This window comes from Vidua chalybeata, chromosome 11 (genome assembly GCF_026979565.1).
Source record: "Vidua chalybeata isolate OUT-0048 chromosome 11, bVidCha1 merged haplotype, whole genome shotgun sequence".
In the NCBI taxonomy this organism is placed as follows: Eukaryota; Metazoa; Chordata; class Aves; order Passeriformes; family Viduidae; genus Vidua; species Vidua chalybeata.
This window is the reverse complement of record NC_071540.1, coordinates 14,595,840-14,610,405: the sequence shown is the minus strand read 5'-3', so window position 1 is coordinate 14,610,405 and position 14,566 is coordinate 14,595,840. Positions and strand designations below refer to the sequence as shown.

Genomic DNA, 14,566 nt, shown 5'->3' with positions numbered 1-14,566 from the left:
TTTCCTGCTGATGGAGACTCAAGATCCACTGCTCTGGGTGGACCTTACGAAGCTCCTGCAGATCTGTGTTTCTTTTTCTGGCCAAAGATCTGGCCTAGGATGCTCTGTTTCCCTTTTCTCAAGATTTGAAGCCCTGTCTGTGGAAGCCAGATGATTCACAGCTCCCTGGAGAACTTTGGATATTTCTTCTTTTACACTTTGGAAAGGGAAAGGCCAATGTGCAGGCATGAATTGTTAAGTGCTGGAAAGCCCCTCTGCCAGCCCAAGTTTCTCTTTCACTTGAATGGACTCTGGAGAATGTGCTTGTTTACATAAAAAATGAACATAATCTTGTTATTCTGCAGTAGGAGGGGAAGGGAGGCTGAGAGAACACATGAGATGCAGCCTTTGCCAGCAATGGTGCCAGTGAGGGGACAAAGGAGTGAGGCAGAACAGCCCTGAGCTGAGTTTGGGGACTCAGTGGGTGACTGAGCACTCCCAGCTGTGCTGGAAAACAACCACAGACATCCTGCACGTGGGAAGGCATGGCAGGAGCAGCTGGGCTGCAAGGCAGGAGAAAAGGGGGTATCACTCAGTGCCTGAGACTTGTCCCCAAGGAGGCAGCTGGAGGGTTTGGAATAAGTTTTCCCTGCTTTCTTCTGTTCTACTCAGTCACTTTGAATCTTTTCCATTTAAAAGATGAGACATCCTTGTTTGGCTTCTTTAAACCCTCTTCACCCTTTCTGCCTGTAAAGCTCCTTCACATTTCTTTGGGGTGCTCCCTCCAGGGTCTCCACAGCTCCATGGTGAAGCCCTGATCAACTCAGGACACAATCACAAACCAAAGGTGATTCTCTTCTTCCTTCCCAAAACCCCTGTGATTCCAGGAACAGCCCTGGCATGTCCTACAGCCTGGAAAGACACTCTAAAATTAGAAAAATAAGAATCCCTTCCAAAGTCTGCTTCCTACAGACGGACACAGGGGACCACCAAGTGCTGTAAGTTGGTGAACTGAGATGCATCCTGTGCAGGAAGCTCTGCCCAGAGTCAGGAGACACGGAGGCTGCAGGAAGGCTGTGGCCAGGAGCCCTTCCCCAAGGTTCTGTCTGCACTAACTCACTGGGCAAGCTCGTCCACATGTGGTATTCACACGTCCTCTGAACAGAGAGAGCCTTAGCTCTCTCAGGATCCTGAGAGGGGCTGTGAGAGAAGCAGAGAAAAGAATGATCAAAACAATTCTTATCTCGCTGCTGCTCATTGTCATGCATGTGTGGAATGTGTTCTAGAGATTGTTTAGAGATTGTTTACCCAAGGTAATTACTTGATTAGGTTCTAGTGATGGTGTTTTAAATTGAATGACCAATTAAGACAAAGCTGTTTCAGGACTCTCAGCAGAGAGTCACAAGTTTTTGTCAGTAATGATAATAGTTCCTATTAGTGTAATATAATGCAATATAGTTATAGTATAATATAGTTTAATAAAGTAATTCATTAACCTTCTGATATCATGGAGTCCTGCTCATCATCATCATTCTGCCTGCTGGTCAAGCATCGCAACACCAATAGTCCACAGGGATAGGGACAGAGCAGGAACTCACTGTGGGCATGCAGGAAACCCTCACAAATTCAGCCAAGAAGAGGCACAGGTCAATGCACCTGCCCCAGAAACTGGAAGTGGCCTTATCTTGCTAAGGAAGATGAAATAATAGACCTGATGTCACCTTCCTCAAACACACTAAATATGAAACATTTTTCCATTTTTATCCAATGAGGTCAATCAGCTACCTCAGGGTGAAGTGAAGGATGGACCTGGGATTTGAGGGAGACTCTGCACTGGAGAGGCTTCTGTGTGGAGTAGCAATCAGGGGAAATGATGCTTAATGAGGACTTCAGGCTCCTTTTTTCAACCTTGAGCCTTTTAGAGCTCCTTGAGTTTAAGCAAGCAGCAGACAGATGCTTCAGCTCAGCTTTTAAAGCAAAGCTGAGATAACAACAAAAAAAAATAGGACATGGAAGCAATTCTAGTCTAATTTTTAGTGATTTAATTCTGAACAGAGTTAGTCCTGCTAATTTCAAGATGGCACTAGAACAAATTATGAATTTATCTGCTCCTTAGTGTTTGATTAGAATAAAACCCCAGCAATCAGAAAAATAAATGCAGTTAATGAATGTGATGAGCAAGACGTGTTAAGGTACCTAGATGTTGTAATGAAAATGTGTTTATGATGGGGTTATGGCCAGAGTCAGCAAGCTGACATCACATCCTTCCTTGGAGGGTGACTCTCACTTATATCTATCTTCTTCTTTATTAAATTATTTGGTTTGTGGCAGAATTCCAGGGTGAATTCTGACGGCTCAAGAAATGAGCCTTCCTCCATCACCCATGACAGTCACCAAAGAGGTCCCAACAACCTCTGTGTTACCCAGGGGGACTTGAGCAACAAGAGCAGCCCCTGCAGTGACATCAACAGGGACACAATTCTCATAAAAGGGGAGATCAAGCAAACAAAGCCCAGCAGAACCACAGCCACGCAGCAGACCTGAGGCTGTTTACCGTGTTTATCCTGCCCTTTGCTGAGCCAGCAGCATGAAAGTGCATCAGCTCCACCAGAGGCTGCCCCAGGCACGAGAGCTCTTGTGCAACATTTCACGGGAAATCAACTGTGCTGAGGCCTGTCATAAATCACAGCCCAAACCACAGAGGATGGAGGTGGCATCTTCTCTTCTTCACCTCACACACCACCTGAAGTCAGAGCTTGGAGGAGATAATGGCAGAGGTGTGTCCCTGCCAGGTCCAGGCTGCAGGGAGCAGTGGGAGGGGACACGCCAGGAGCCAAGGGTGGCCCCAGCACAGGCTGGGTCCTCAGCAGGGAGGTGACAGCCCCCAGGGCCTGAGCACAGGGGTCAGAGCCTCCAGCAGTGGCCCCAGGCACACCAAGGTAAGGGACCAAACCCAGAATCCATTTGGGAAAGCTGGGGGAATCTTCTCAGCAGTGACAGGAAATGGGGACAGAGACAGGGCTCCAGCCAGCCAGGAGACAAGGTACACAAGGTCTGTCCAAGAGACTGGATCTGGGCCAGGACATCAGAGCAGCACTCACAACACAGCAGGGACCAGAGACTCAAACCTGAGCTTAGATGGGGCTCCTGAGGCTTGGGCACAGGACTGGGAGGTGTTGTGGGGGTGAGTCCACCCATGGGTGAGGCTGGTCAGGATGATTATGGCCAATTAGTGCCCTCAAGGCCTGACATTTGATGGATCCTGTGGGGACATGAAGGGATGAAGGTGAGACTGTGAGGAGCCCCAGGGACTTCTCCTTCCCACAAGGTCAATCAAAGCAGCTGCTAATGACATGGTGGAGATGTTGTGGAGCTGGAAATGAAAGATGTGGGCTAGTAAGGGCTGAGAGAGCCCTTCATGACCATGGATCCCCCATCTCCTGTGGGCTGTGGGGAAGCATCAAGGCAGGACATGCACCTTTCACACCAGGTGCAGATTGCAACTCTCGCCCCCCTGAGCAGAACAGACGTGGCATTTGTTATCCCCTGGACCAAACTCTACCCCTGAAGCAGCCCATGAAGCTCCAGGGGAAGGTGTGTGGAGGGACACCCTTGGCACAAGGTCCTTCCCTGCACGGCCAGACACCAACACCAGCAAAGCCAGGGAGTAGTGTGCCCCCCACAGCCCAGGGGCACCCAAAAACTCCAGAGGAGCAGCCCCCACACAGCCCTGCTGGTGCCAGCTCTGCCTGAAAGTTCCTTGGTGGGAAATGATCGGAAATGATTCATCCTGTCAGGCCTGGCTGGTTTGCACCGCCCCCTCCTTCCTCGCCTGCCTCTCCACAACAGAGAGGAGAAATGAAATTTACCAAATAAAAAGTGCTTTCATTTCCTTAGAGTTACATTATCCCCCAGATGACCTTTCTGGCCTGGTGACTCAGCTGCAGGAAATTTTCATTGACTTCTGCACCTACCTAGAATGGCACGGGGCTGAGAGATGTTGGGATGAAAGCTCCTGAAATGTAGGGAAGACGCTCATCCCTCTTGCTCCTGCCAGCTCCCCACTCCAGGCAAACCCCTGAGAACTGACTCTTTCATTGGTTGCTCTTCCCACCTCTCCAGCACCAGAGTAGCACACAAGGGCAGCCCAAGCCCTGGCTGGGGTGGGAGAGGTCCCATCTCAGCTCTTGCCCCCTTACAGAAGAGACTTGGAGTCTTTGCTGTCTCTGAGCTGCTGTTTGACCTTAGCTTTGCTTAAACAATGCAAAAGTCCAGTTTTCTCTATTGCCTTAGTAAGATGGAAGACACAAATCCCTGTGAGGAATTTCCTGCAAACATCTGCCAAGATCAAAACCCTTAAAGGAGATGGAGCAATAGCTTGGCCACATCCAGCTGTTCCAGCTTTGCCATCTCTTGGGGGTGCTTTCCACAGTGCTCAGTCATAGGAGTTCATCTCTGCAGGGACCAGGCTTGGCAACCCAGCTCAAGGCTCAGTCCCCTGAGGCTGAAAGTTTTTAACATAAGGACTTTATTACTTTTAGTTCTATAAAAATGTACAGCTCATATCTCATGCACACACGCAATATACAAATGACCTGGAGCTTGTAACAGTCACTGTGCTCTACAGCAAGTGGTGCTTTAACCCCCAGAAATGGGTGACACCCACGGGCTCCATCCTCCCTCCCAGACTGCCCATTGCAGAGAGGAACAGCAGTGTCCCCCTGTCCTGGGTTTCACCTGTCCCCTGTGAGGGTGCCAGCACCCTGCCTGCAAACAGCCAAGGGACAGGAGAGGGGAGCAGGGAATGCACAAGGACAGGGCCAGCCTGGAGAGGCAGCTGCTCCCAATGAGTTCCAGTGGGATCACGGCAGCTGGGAGATGGTGGGAGCTGGTGCTGGAGCTGGAAGCAGGGTCCTTCCAAAGACTGGTGGGACTCCAAGTGATCTGGCTGCTGCACATCCATCTCCCCAGCACTGCTCCAGGACAAGCACTTCACCTGCGGCAGACAAGTGTCCGCTCCGTGTGCTGAAGGGCCTGGGCAGCGATGCAGCTCCCATGGACATGCACAAGCCATCTAAGACCAGCAACAAAATAGACAAGGCACAGTGTTTTCCAGTGCTGCCAAAAAGGTCTCGACTCCAAGCAGCTCAGACAGGACATTACATACATTCAAAAAGCTATAAAACCTTTTTACAAAAATAACATTTCTAGTGTTTCATATAAAAATAATGCCGCAGTACATCAGCTCACGAGTTCCAGCTGTGCACAAGTGGGGTGCGTGGGGAGGTGGCACTGGCAGAGCCAGATTTACCCTCTAGGAAAATCAAACCCAGACAGAGTTCCACAGCTGAGCTGCTGCACAAGGAAGGATCTCAGTCCAAATTAATCATTGAAGTTAATCTGATTGCATCCCGTACTTGCAAAGGCCGAGAGGGATCCCTCGAGTCAACAAAATGCAGAAGTAAGGGATGTGTGATGGCAGAAAGCAAGCACAGTTGTAATCTATCCTCTCCCCCTGCAGGGCTGCATGGATGTCCTGAAGGTGCAATCTGACAGATCTAACAGGCCACATTCCTTGAACTCTGCTTTACAGCTGGCCCATCATTTTTTTTATGATCTTGCTTATTATTTTCTTGCCTTTTTCTTGCTGATCTTGCTTTTATTTTCTGCATGCATATTTGTACTTGGGGATCTGATCCACTGAGGTTGGTTAGAATCTGACCCTTGATGTGTATCTACTTACAAAGCATCATATCATGAAGACCTTTGCACGCTCCAGCAGAATTCATCCTGGAGACAAAGTCTAATAAGGGCTTTCAAGACTTGACCACAGATAAAACATAACACTTATGTACAGCAATATCAGGATGTATAAAAATCAAAATCAATTTGGGGTTTAAAAAAGCCTGGTTCTGTTACAGTGCTTTCATAGCCTGATGATCAGTGCTATCCAAAATGGAAAAACTAAAATGTGGCTGAATTATAGGACCGTGAACATTTTGTGCTTCTTTTTTTTTTTTTGTGGATCAGCAAATGTGCTTATTTCTAGAGAGAAAATGGGATCAAAAGGATGTTATGTCTGCTCTGGTAGAGTAATTCCTTCATGACTACATCCAGGATTGCCTTTAGCTCCACATTTCCTGGGTTTTGTGCTTGCAGAGAACAGCAAAAATGTTCCAATGATAATACAGGAATAGCAAAATTATTGGGTGACTTCTTGATTTCTCCCATTTGTGAAGATTCATCAGCATGTTCCAATGATAACACAGGAATAGCAAAATTATTGGGTGACTTCTTGATTTCTCCCATTTGTGAAGATTCATCAGCATTATGCTGTCCTGGTGATGGATGCAGCTGGACACAAGGTGCATCAGCTGGCAGAAGGGATTTATTGCATTGATTTACCCAGAACCAGCTCTCAGAATTCATCTGCAAGAAGAAATACCCATAGCTGCTAAAAGGGCCTGATTGCAAGGAGGAGATAGACAGAGGATAGACTGTGGATTGCCAGCTTCTCTGAATAGAAGATCTGTAGCACTGACCTTCAGTCCCCTGATCAGATGCAGGGTTGGTCAACTATTTCTGAAAAGCTGGGCTATCCCTCGTGTCTCCAGCAAGAGAAAATGATGAGAGTAAATTCCATCAGCCCAAGGAGAGCCAGCAGCCAGCTGGCCACCAGCTTCAGTCTTGGTCTGACAGAGCAGAGACCTGAAGTGCAAAGAAAGAAGCAGCAGAGAGTTTAAGTGCAAATTGTGTGGGTTTGGTGTTCTCAAGGTGGCTGAGCCCAAGTCCAGCAGTGTGGGTGGGTGAGTGGCCTCTTGCCTAGGCCATGAAGAACCAGAAAAATTCCCAACAGAGACTTGGTAAACAGGAAAATCACAACACCTGGCAAAGAGCCACCAACAGGAATAGAACAGCCACAGCCTCTGTACAGAACAGTGCCAGTAGAAAAGAAGTGTCTCCCCTGTTTCCAAAACACTGTGATTGGTCAATGATGAAGTAGATATATTCTTGGGCATTCTGCTCTACCAAAAATCAGTTTTCTCTGTGATTTTTATTCCCAGGCTTGCTTCCTACTGGTCACCAGTTCAGCACGAACAGCTTTCCTGGGGCAACACACATACAGTTGAGGCCAGAAATGTCCATGCCATGAAGCATTCATATTACTTCCATTGGATAGACATTGTCTTGATGTCCTGCCTGCTGGTAGAGCAAGCCCTGCACCATTTCTCTTGACGTTTCTTCTGGTTTGACTCCAAATTTCAGATACACCCACACAAGAGCAACACTGCCAACCATCAGTCCACATACCACAGAAACTGGGATGACAAAGTGCATTTGAGATTTTGACAAGAAGCTGGGCAGAGGCAGATTGTTTGGCCTGACTGTGATCATCTGCACTCTGGCTTGGCCTGACAACACCTGGTGAGTAACAACTCCTGTGTCTGAAGGCTCCTGCTTCCCTACAGGCAATGAATGATCAAATGTTGTAGTGCCAAACACATCTGCAGAGGGACCAACAACCCTGCTGGTATGGACAGAAGCAGCTTTGTCCATGGCAGTGGTGGAGCTCAGAGTAGAAACTGAAGTAGTCTGTGGTGCTGTCTCTGTGACTGTTGTGGTCTTCATACTGTCCCAGATGGAGGGGAGACCTGATCTAGAACTGCTGGAAGCAGTGTCTGGTGTGTTGGCTCTGGCTCTCGTAGGGTCCAGGGATCTGCTGGTAGAAAGTACAGGTTGGTTTGATCTTCTAGCAGCAGCCATCAGGTCTGAATTAGAGTTAGGAGAAGCTGTATCTTGAGCAGTGGGGCCTGGGGTGGGCTGGCTGGAGCCCACGCCTGCTGCAACACTTGCTGAAGACGCAGGAGAATTTGAGGACTCTCCCTTTGCTTCTCGAGTGACCTCAGAGTGAGCAGCCTCTTCCTGTACCATGGGGGTGGATCCTTCAGGGAGCTGGGTGGGGTCCTGCCTGCCCAGTGGGGGCTTGCTGGACACCTCTGTCGTGGCAGCAGGAGCACGTATTCTCTCCCTAACTGTTGTTCCAGTCCCTTGGAAGAAACTAGTTGGAGCAGTGGCTTGAGCTGGAGCCAGTTCTGGAAGACCAACATGTCTCTCAACACTACCAGGCTCTTCTGCTGAGGTGACATCATGGGGTGGCATCACTGTGGCCTTTTTCCTGTCCAGTTTGTCTTTGATCTTCTTCACCCAGTCTTCCATTGAATTTGCACAAATCTCCTTGAACTTCAGAGTAATAAATCTGAAAATAAAAAGGGACCACTCACTGAATAAAGAAAACACTGGTTCAGGTGATCAGACCTATGGGGAAGGTGTGTAGATAGCAAACAGCAAGTATTGTGTGGATGATTCATTTCAGGAAGGGCAGCCTCTGATATCTGACTGAATGAGCAGCAGCTGAACATGACTCACAGGTGAAGGGTTTTCCCCCAAGAAGTTTTTCACTTTCAAAAGCATTGTCCTGCTTGGACACAGAAAGCTCCACAAGCACCAGCTGCCCCAGGACACACACGTGTGGAAGGCAAAACCCTCTGATTTACTGGGTGATGTGAGACTTTCCAAGGTCAACCCAGCAGCTTCACTTTGGAGCCACCCCCTGGGCTGCAATAAAATGGTGTCAATGGTGCATGAACTTCAGCATAAGCACAAAACAACAATTATCCCAAAGAAAAGAAATGGAGCTTTTCTCACTTCCAGACAAGCTCACAAGTCTGGATCTGTCTTCAGACAAAATATCTGCTTTCAGAGGAACACGTGAGCTCTCTCTCCGCGTCGTTCCTCAGCCCTGTCCTGCCAAGTAAATCCCTCAGTCCCTTTGCCCATCCATTTAACCCTGATCCCACTTGGAAGTGGGGCAGCACTTACATGGTGGCATTTCGTCTGCAGCCAGGTTCAGTCTCACGGTAGCTCCTGATCAGCTTCTCTGATAACTTACTTGTAAAATTTCTGCACTCTCTTGAACACTTCACAGGTGCTTTGGGTTGCCCTGAAATAAAAATTTCACCTCATTAAGTGTTGGCTTTTTATCAGGGCCTCTCAAAACCAGCACTGTTTCATTTTTCCCTTCTCCAGGGAAGAGTCCAAAGCTTGCCACAAAAGTTTCCAATCCGCTTGCCACAAAAGTTTCCAATCCCTGCTGAACTGAGATGAAGACAGATCCTGATGAAGACAATAGCACCCACGCATGTAATAATATACCCAGAAAACTGAGGAGGGGAAAAAAAGCACAGTGAAAACTGTGGGCTTTTAGGACAGCGTTTCAGCTTGTCCTGTAGGATGTGCAAGCCCCTGGACCTGCAGGTCCTTTCCTCTTCGGCTACCAGGAGGACTGGTCTCAGCACAATGCCCAGAAAATACATTTCTTCATCCCCCAAAGACCTGCTGCAACCCTCACCAATTAGCAGGGTGCTCTGCTCTCTCCTTATCAGTCTTATCTCTTCCTCCTGTGGGACTTCCCCTCCAGGTGAGCATCCTGCCTCTCTGCTCACTGGTGCGCGGTCTCTGAACACCACAAGGGCTCAGAGAAAGGGTGCAGAGCAAGAACCTCAGCAGCCCAGCTTCCCAAACACATCTTTTCAACCTCCACCAGATAATACAGTTTTCAGTTTGCAAAGTGTAAAAATAAAACCCCTCTTGACCCCTTCAAGGGGCAAGGCCAGTCACACCACTGGGGACCATTCATGCCTGCATCTACCTCCAGCCTCCCACAACAGGCACTTGCACAACACATCCTGACAACTTGTTCCTGACATCCCTGGGGACAAGATTTACAAAAACAAGCCCTGATTTATCTGGGGCCTCTGCGAAGAAAGGAATTGGAATCTGGTTTCAATCAGGCTGTCTCTTACAAAATGTTGCCTCTGATTCCCAAGTGAATGTGGGGAATTTTATGCAGTTCAGTTAGGAATGATCCAGGTACCAGGTACAAGAATGAGCATCAATGCAAGAGCACTCTGAATCATTTACTGGGGAAAACCCTGGTTGCAAAGCAATCCCAAGCAAACACTCCTGTGGCCCCTCTACAGAAGCCCATTTCCAACTCTTGGTCAAGTCAAGTTAAAGCAAAACTCTTTTTTCACACAATAATGTATTCTGTGGCATTTTAGGGTCAAGAATTCCCTGCTGGAAATTCAGGGCAGCTGACTTGCCAATCGACTCTCATTAGCCAGAGGATATTCTGCTGGTGCCCTCCACTTCCAAGAGCACAGTTCAACAAAACAGGCACAGTGACAAGGGGGCCACACCCTCCCTGTGGGTAGGCAGGGACGTGCATGGTCGGGAGCAGTCCCTGACTGCTCCCAAAGGCCCTGTTCCTTGGAGAAGCAAATCAGTTCCCTTGAGAACCCTGAACTGATTTTGCAATTATTGGCACCAATGCAAATGGTTTCCATTTGGCTGAACTCCTGGTAGGCTTCTCCCAGAGTGGAGGAGCTTGGAAAGCACCTTCCAAGGACAGAGGGATGCCACAGGGAGCATGGAGCCCTCCTCCTGGGGCACACAACCCTGCTTCTCTGAGCTGCATCTGAGTCTTTGCCAAAGGGATCTGGGAGTTTCTCCGCCTGCTCTTAGGAGCCGTTGGCACCTGCTTTTCAGCACAGTTCCTCAAAAGACCCAGGGAACTCCACCAGGCCTTTAGCAGAGGCAGCCCTGTTTCCTCATTGTGGGGGAAATGGATGCTTGGCCATGGGTGAGCAGAGTCAGGCAGTGCCAAGCAGGCAGTGGGTTCCCGGGGCAGGGTAAGCTGCCTGGTGTCCCTGCTGTCCACTTTTCTCGGGCCAGCCCTGGAGAACCTGTCCAGAGGTGTGAGGAGGAAGGAGCTCCATCCCCACTTGCCCGTGCTGTCCTCACTGCTCCGTTCTGGCAGCAGCAGGACACAGATCTCAGGGGCTCTTTGCATGGTGGGAATAGATCACCCCTTGGTTCTGGGCAAAGTCCAGCCTTGCCTGCGGTGCTGAGAGCCTGCGTGACAGCCCAAGCACAGCTGCCTTGGGCAGCGGCCACTGACCTGTGCCACGGGCCCCTGACAGCCAGCCCAGCCCCGGCAGAGCGAGCCCAGCACGGCCCGGAGCTCGCAGAGATCTTTATGCAGAGAACAGATCTTTATCCATGAGAGCGGCTCCCCCTTGCACACACACTGCAGTGACAAAGCCCCTGCCTCACAGGCATGGCAGCACCGGCACCTTCACGACAGGGTGTAGTCTCCTCAGACTTGGCCAGGCTGCAGTCTTCCTGCCATGTCCCCAGGGAGGTGAAAAAAGGGGGACAAGAAGTACATTATGCTTTTTTTTCCTAATACAGGCTATCAGGAAGTGTCTCCGACACTCTCCCCATCTGCCCTCAGGCGTGACAGAAGCCATCACGGGGCTGCTCGGGTGTCCGTGCCAGGATTGCGGCCATTTATTGGCTTCCCCCCCGCCACCGCTTCCCAAACCCAGCCCGATCCTGCTCTGAGATCTCCTGCATCCCGCAGAGGTCCCTGCAGCCTGGTGCAGTGCCCCCGTCCCCCTTCCCCGGCCCCATCACCATTCCCTCCCGGACCTGGCTGTTCCCCGGGAGGCTGGGGACAAGCGGAGCTGTGGCTCACCTCCAGCCAGGGTCACCAGGCACAGGGCCCACAGCAGCAGCAGCATCTGGAGACAGGCAGCCTTCATGTTCCCGTGGTCGGCAGAAGGAAAGGCAGGCAGGGAGGGATTACCGGCAGTATTTCCCACTCCCGGCTGCTTATTGCATCCTCCGGAGCAACACAGATGCTGCCGCTCATTCCAGAATAATGAAGCGCCGAGGCAGAGCTTTAGTTGTTATTCAGATCCCTCACACGTGCCCAGGGTGACGACAGGAGGCGGAGGGAAGAGAAGGAGAGGGGTGGGAATACGACTGCTTTGGCGCGGGGTGGTTCCTGGAATTCCCCAGATATACTTACCGCTTTTCCCAACACACGCAGAGCAGCCCAGACTACTTGGCCAATTATCCAGGCAGGGACTTTCAGTGGTCAGCTGCTCCCTCCTCCTCTCCCACCAATGTGTCTCTTGCCAAGGCATCACTGTCCTTAGGCTTGTAAAGCTCTCCCCACCTCCAACTACAGCTCCCCGCTGCTCAGTAAGCTCATTAATTACCCAAAATGCCTAAGCAGTTATTCCTTTCCTTCTTGGCAGCCATCTTACAACAGCAGTCATCAGGCCAAAAGAGACTAATTTGCTAATCAGGGTTATGAGTTCATCAGCTACACTCTGATCCCAGGCCAGGCTGCCTCTAAGCAGCATCACCAAAGAGAGGGATGAGCAGGGAGCCAGTGGCTCTGCAGGCAGCTCCTGTGCCCTGGCCGTGCTGTCTGCAGGGTGTGCTCGCTAGGACAGCCCGATTTTCCATGAGCACAGGGGCTCAGACATCGGGGTCTTGCTGATGCTGGGAGCAGGAGAGGAGAGCCCAGCTCTGCAAGAGCCAGGCTGTCTCAGGGCTTTCCGGTGCCAGCCCCGGGCAGGTCAGAAGCGGACAAAACAACACTGCAGGCACATCCTGCACCTTTACTTTCTCTTTCATCTCCAGTCCCAGGAGACAGAACAATTTTCCCCTGACAACTCCCTCAGCTGAAAGATGAAGATAAGCTCAAGACTGAGTCTGTGACTGCCTCAGAAATCTTTTTTTGCTGAAGTTTTCTTAGGGCTGGAGGAAATCTGGCATCTCTGTGCTGTGGGAAATTCCAGCAGTTCCAGTTGGGATTTTAGTTTTCAAAAGAGAAAACCCCCAGGTTTCCGTATAAATCATTTGGTGAAAATCCCAGCCTGCGACGTCAGTTTTTGCTTATACTGTATTAGAAGAAAAAGCCCATTTCAAGGAAATGAAATAAAAATTAAGGCTTGAAATAGTCTGTTTGATCTCACAAGAACAGAACATGCTGAGTTTGTTGGGATGTTTTCTTGCCCTTCCCCAAATGGTGTTTTCTACAGGTCCACGGGGAACTTTTGTCCCAGGAAATGGCATTGCCTGAAGCCATTGGGCACCTTGGCTGTGGGAAGTGATGGCACAGCCTACATCTCCCCTGAAGAGACAGGTTCTGCTTTTTCTGCAAAGGGTTTGCTGCCAGAGGTAGGTAAAACTGAGGAAGGGCTCTGATATTCAGCTAAGTAGGAGTGCTTTGTTTGCCAAAGGCATGACTTTCCGTAGGCGTTGTTGTTTTAAGGCACAAACTGCTCTCTGGCAGATAATGCAGCTGCTGTTCCTCTGCAGGTTGGGCTGGAGGAGTTTTACCTGGCAGAGGACTCTTCTAGGTCACTTTTGGACATCTCCATTTGCTCCCTGTGATCTCAGCTGGATTTAGAGGTGATGTCTGCACAGGGAAATTCTGCAGCAGGAGTCTGGAGGGCAGCTGCAGCCTCAGCGTGGCTTTGTGGGACACCACGAGCCATCAAGTGCTGGCAGCAGCGAGGGCCTAAGCCACCATCAAGCCCTGTATTTCCCACCAAAAGCAGGACACAGAGGCACAGCAACTGCCTCCAATGGGAGCAGGCAGCTCCAATGAGCAGAGCCAAACCCGGGCTGCAGCTGGCAGAAAACTGGCACCATCACTGCCAACCCACTTCCCATCCCATCCCATCCCATCCCATCCCATCCCATCCCATCCCATCCCATCCCATCCCATCCCATCCCATCCCATCCCATCCCAATCTGCTCCTCCACACCAGACCCTTACTGCAGTTCTTTGAGGTCTTGCAGCATTGAAGAACCATTGATGTATTCCAGGAGATATTCCTGATATAACTCATGGTAAACCACATGTATTGTGTCAGTCTGACAGGTGGGAATCCTTAAAATCAGAGGGTTTTGGGAAAGCTGCAAAAGGCAGGCTGCTTAGCTCTAATCACAGTTCTGCTGTCTCTGAGGCCTGCCTTCTGTGATTAGAGCTAAGTAGCCTGCCTTTTGAAGCTTTCCCAAAACCCTCTGATTTTAAGGATTCCCACATGACAATGAAGAATCTCAGGACTTCTCTTACCTTCAACAGATTTTAGCTTCTTTTGTTACAGTAGGAATTGTCTGGGCACTTGTTTTCTCAATTTGATTTAGTTTCACTGTAGTTTCCAGGAACAGCAGGCTGGTTTTCAGTGTAGATCAGAACCTGTAGATGAAATTGTGATATGGATGAGTGCAAGCAGGCAGGTGACCTCCTGCATGAGCAATCCCAGGATCACAGCATCCAAGTGATGGAGTGTGCAACCCATGAGCCAGGGACATCCAAGCCTTCAGGGAAACAAAGAGCAGGAAAACTGAGTAACTGGGAACCAGGGCCAGCTTATCCCAGCCTGTTCCCATTCCTCCCTGGGAGATTTCTTGAGGTAACCCTTTGCACCCAAAGGCTCTCCGAAGGGTGTTACAGCACCAAAGAAAAGCAGTAGCTAACAGGAAAAGGGTTGCTTCCCCCCCGGTATGTAACTACAGCATGGCTGAGGAAGGCTTGGAAATATGGATTAGGGAAAAAACATCCACAAACATTCACCTGTGCTCCTGCCATGGAGTGTGGGCAGAGGGACCACACACTGGACACTGGGCACCAACAGGGGATCCTACAAGCTCTGGGCCT

The 14,566-nt window shown here is 49.9% G+C and overlaps 1 protein-coding gene across 1 annotated transcript; it reads right to left on the bottom strand.

Moving 5' to 3' along the window:
* Positions 1–4,488: 4,488 nt before the first annotated feature.
* LOC128793538 (mucin-5AC-like) lies at positions 4,489–12,271 on the bottom strand. Its single transcript, XM_053952813.1, has 3 exons — positions 11,579–12,271; positions 8,860–8,980; positions 4,489–8,236 (listed from the first exon to the last, which is right to left on the bottom strand). Exons 1-3 carry the CDS (start codon positions 11,643–11,645, stop codon positions 7,138–7,140), a joined length of 1,287 nt encoding a protein of 428 aa, XP_053808788.1. The 5' UTR covers positions 11,646–12,271; the 3' UTR covers positions 4,489–7,137.
* Between the last annotated feature and the right edge of the window lie 2,295 nt (positions 12,272–14,566).

Bases quoted from the DNA above. Each gene is read 5' to 3' on its own strand.
- LOC128793538 (XM_053952813.1), bottom strand. From the start codon at position 11,645: ATGAAGGCTGCCTGTCTCCAGATGCTGCTGCTGCTGTGGGCCCTGTGC. The intron at 8,981-11,578 runs GTGAGCCACAGC...TTTTTATTTCAG, and splicing joins CCTGGTGACCCTGGCTGGAG to GGCAACCCAAAGCACCTGTG. The intron at 8,237-8,859 runs GTAAGTGCTGCC...TTTTATTTTCAG, and splicing joins TGCAGACGAAATGCCACCAT to ATTTATTACTCTGAAGTTCA.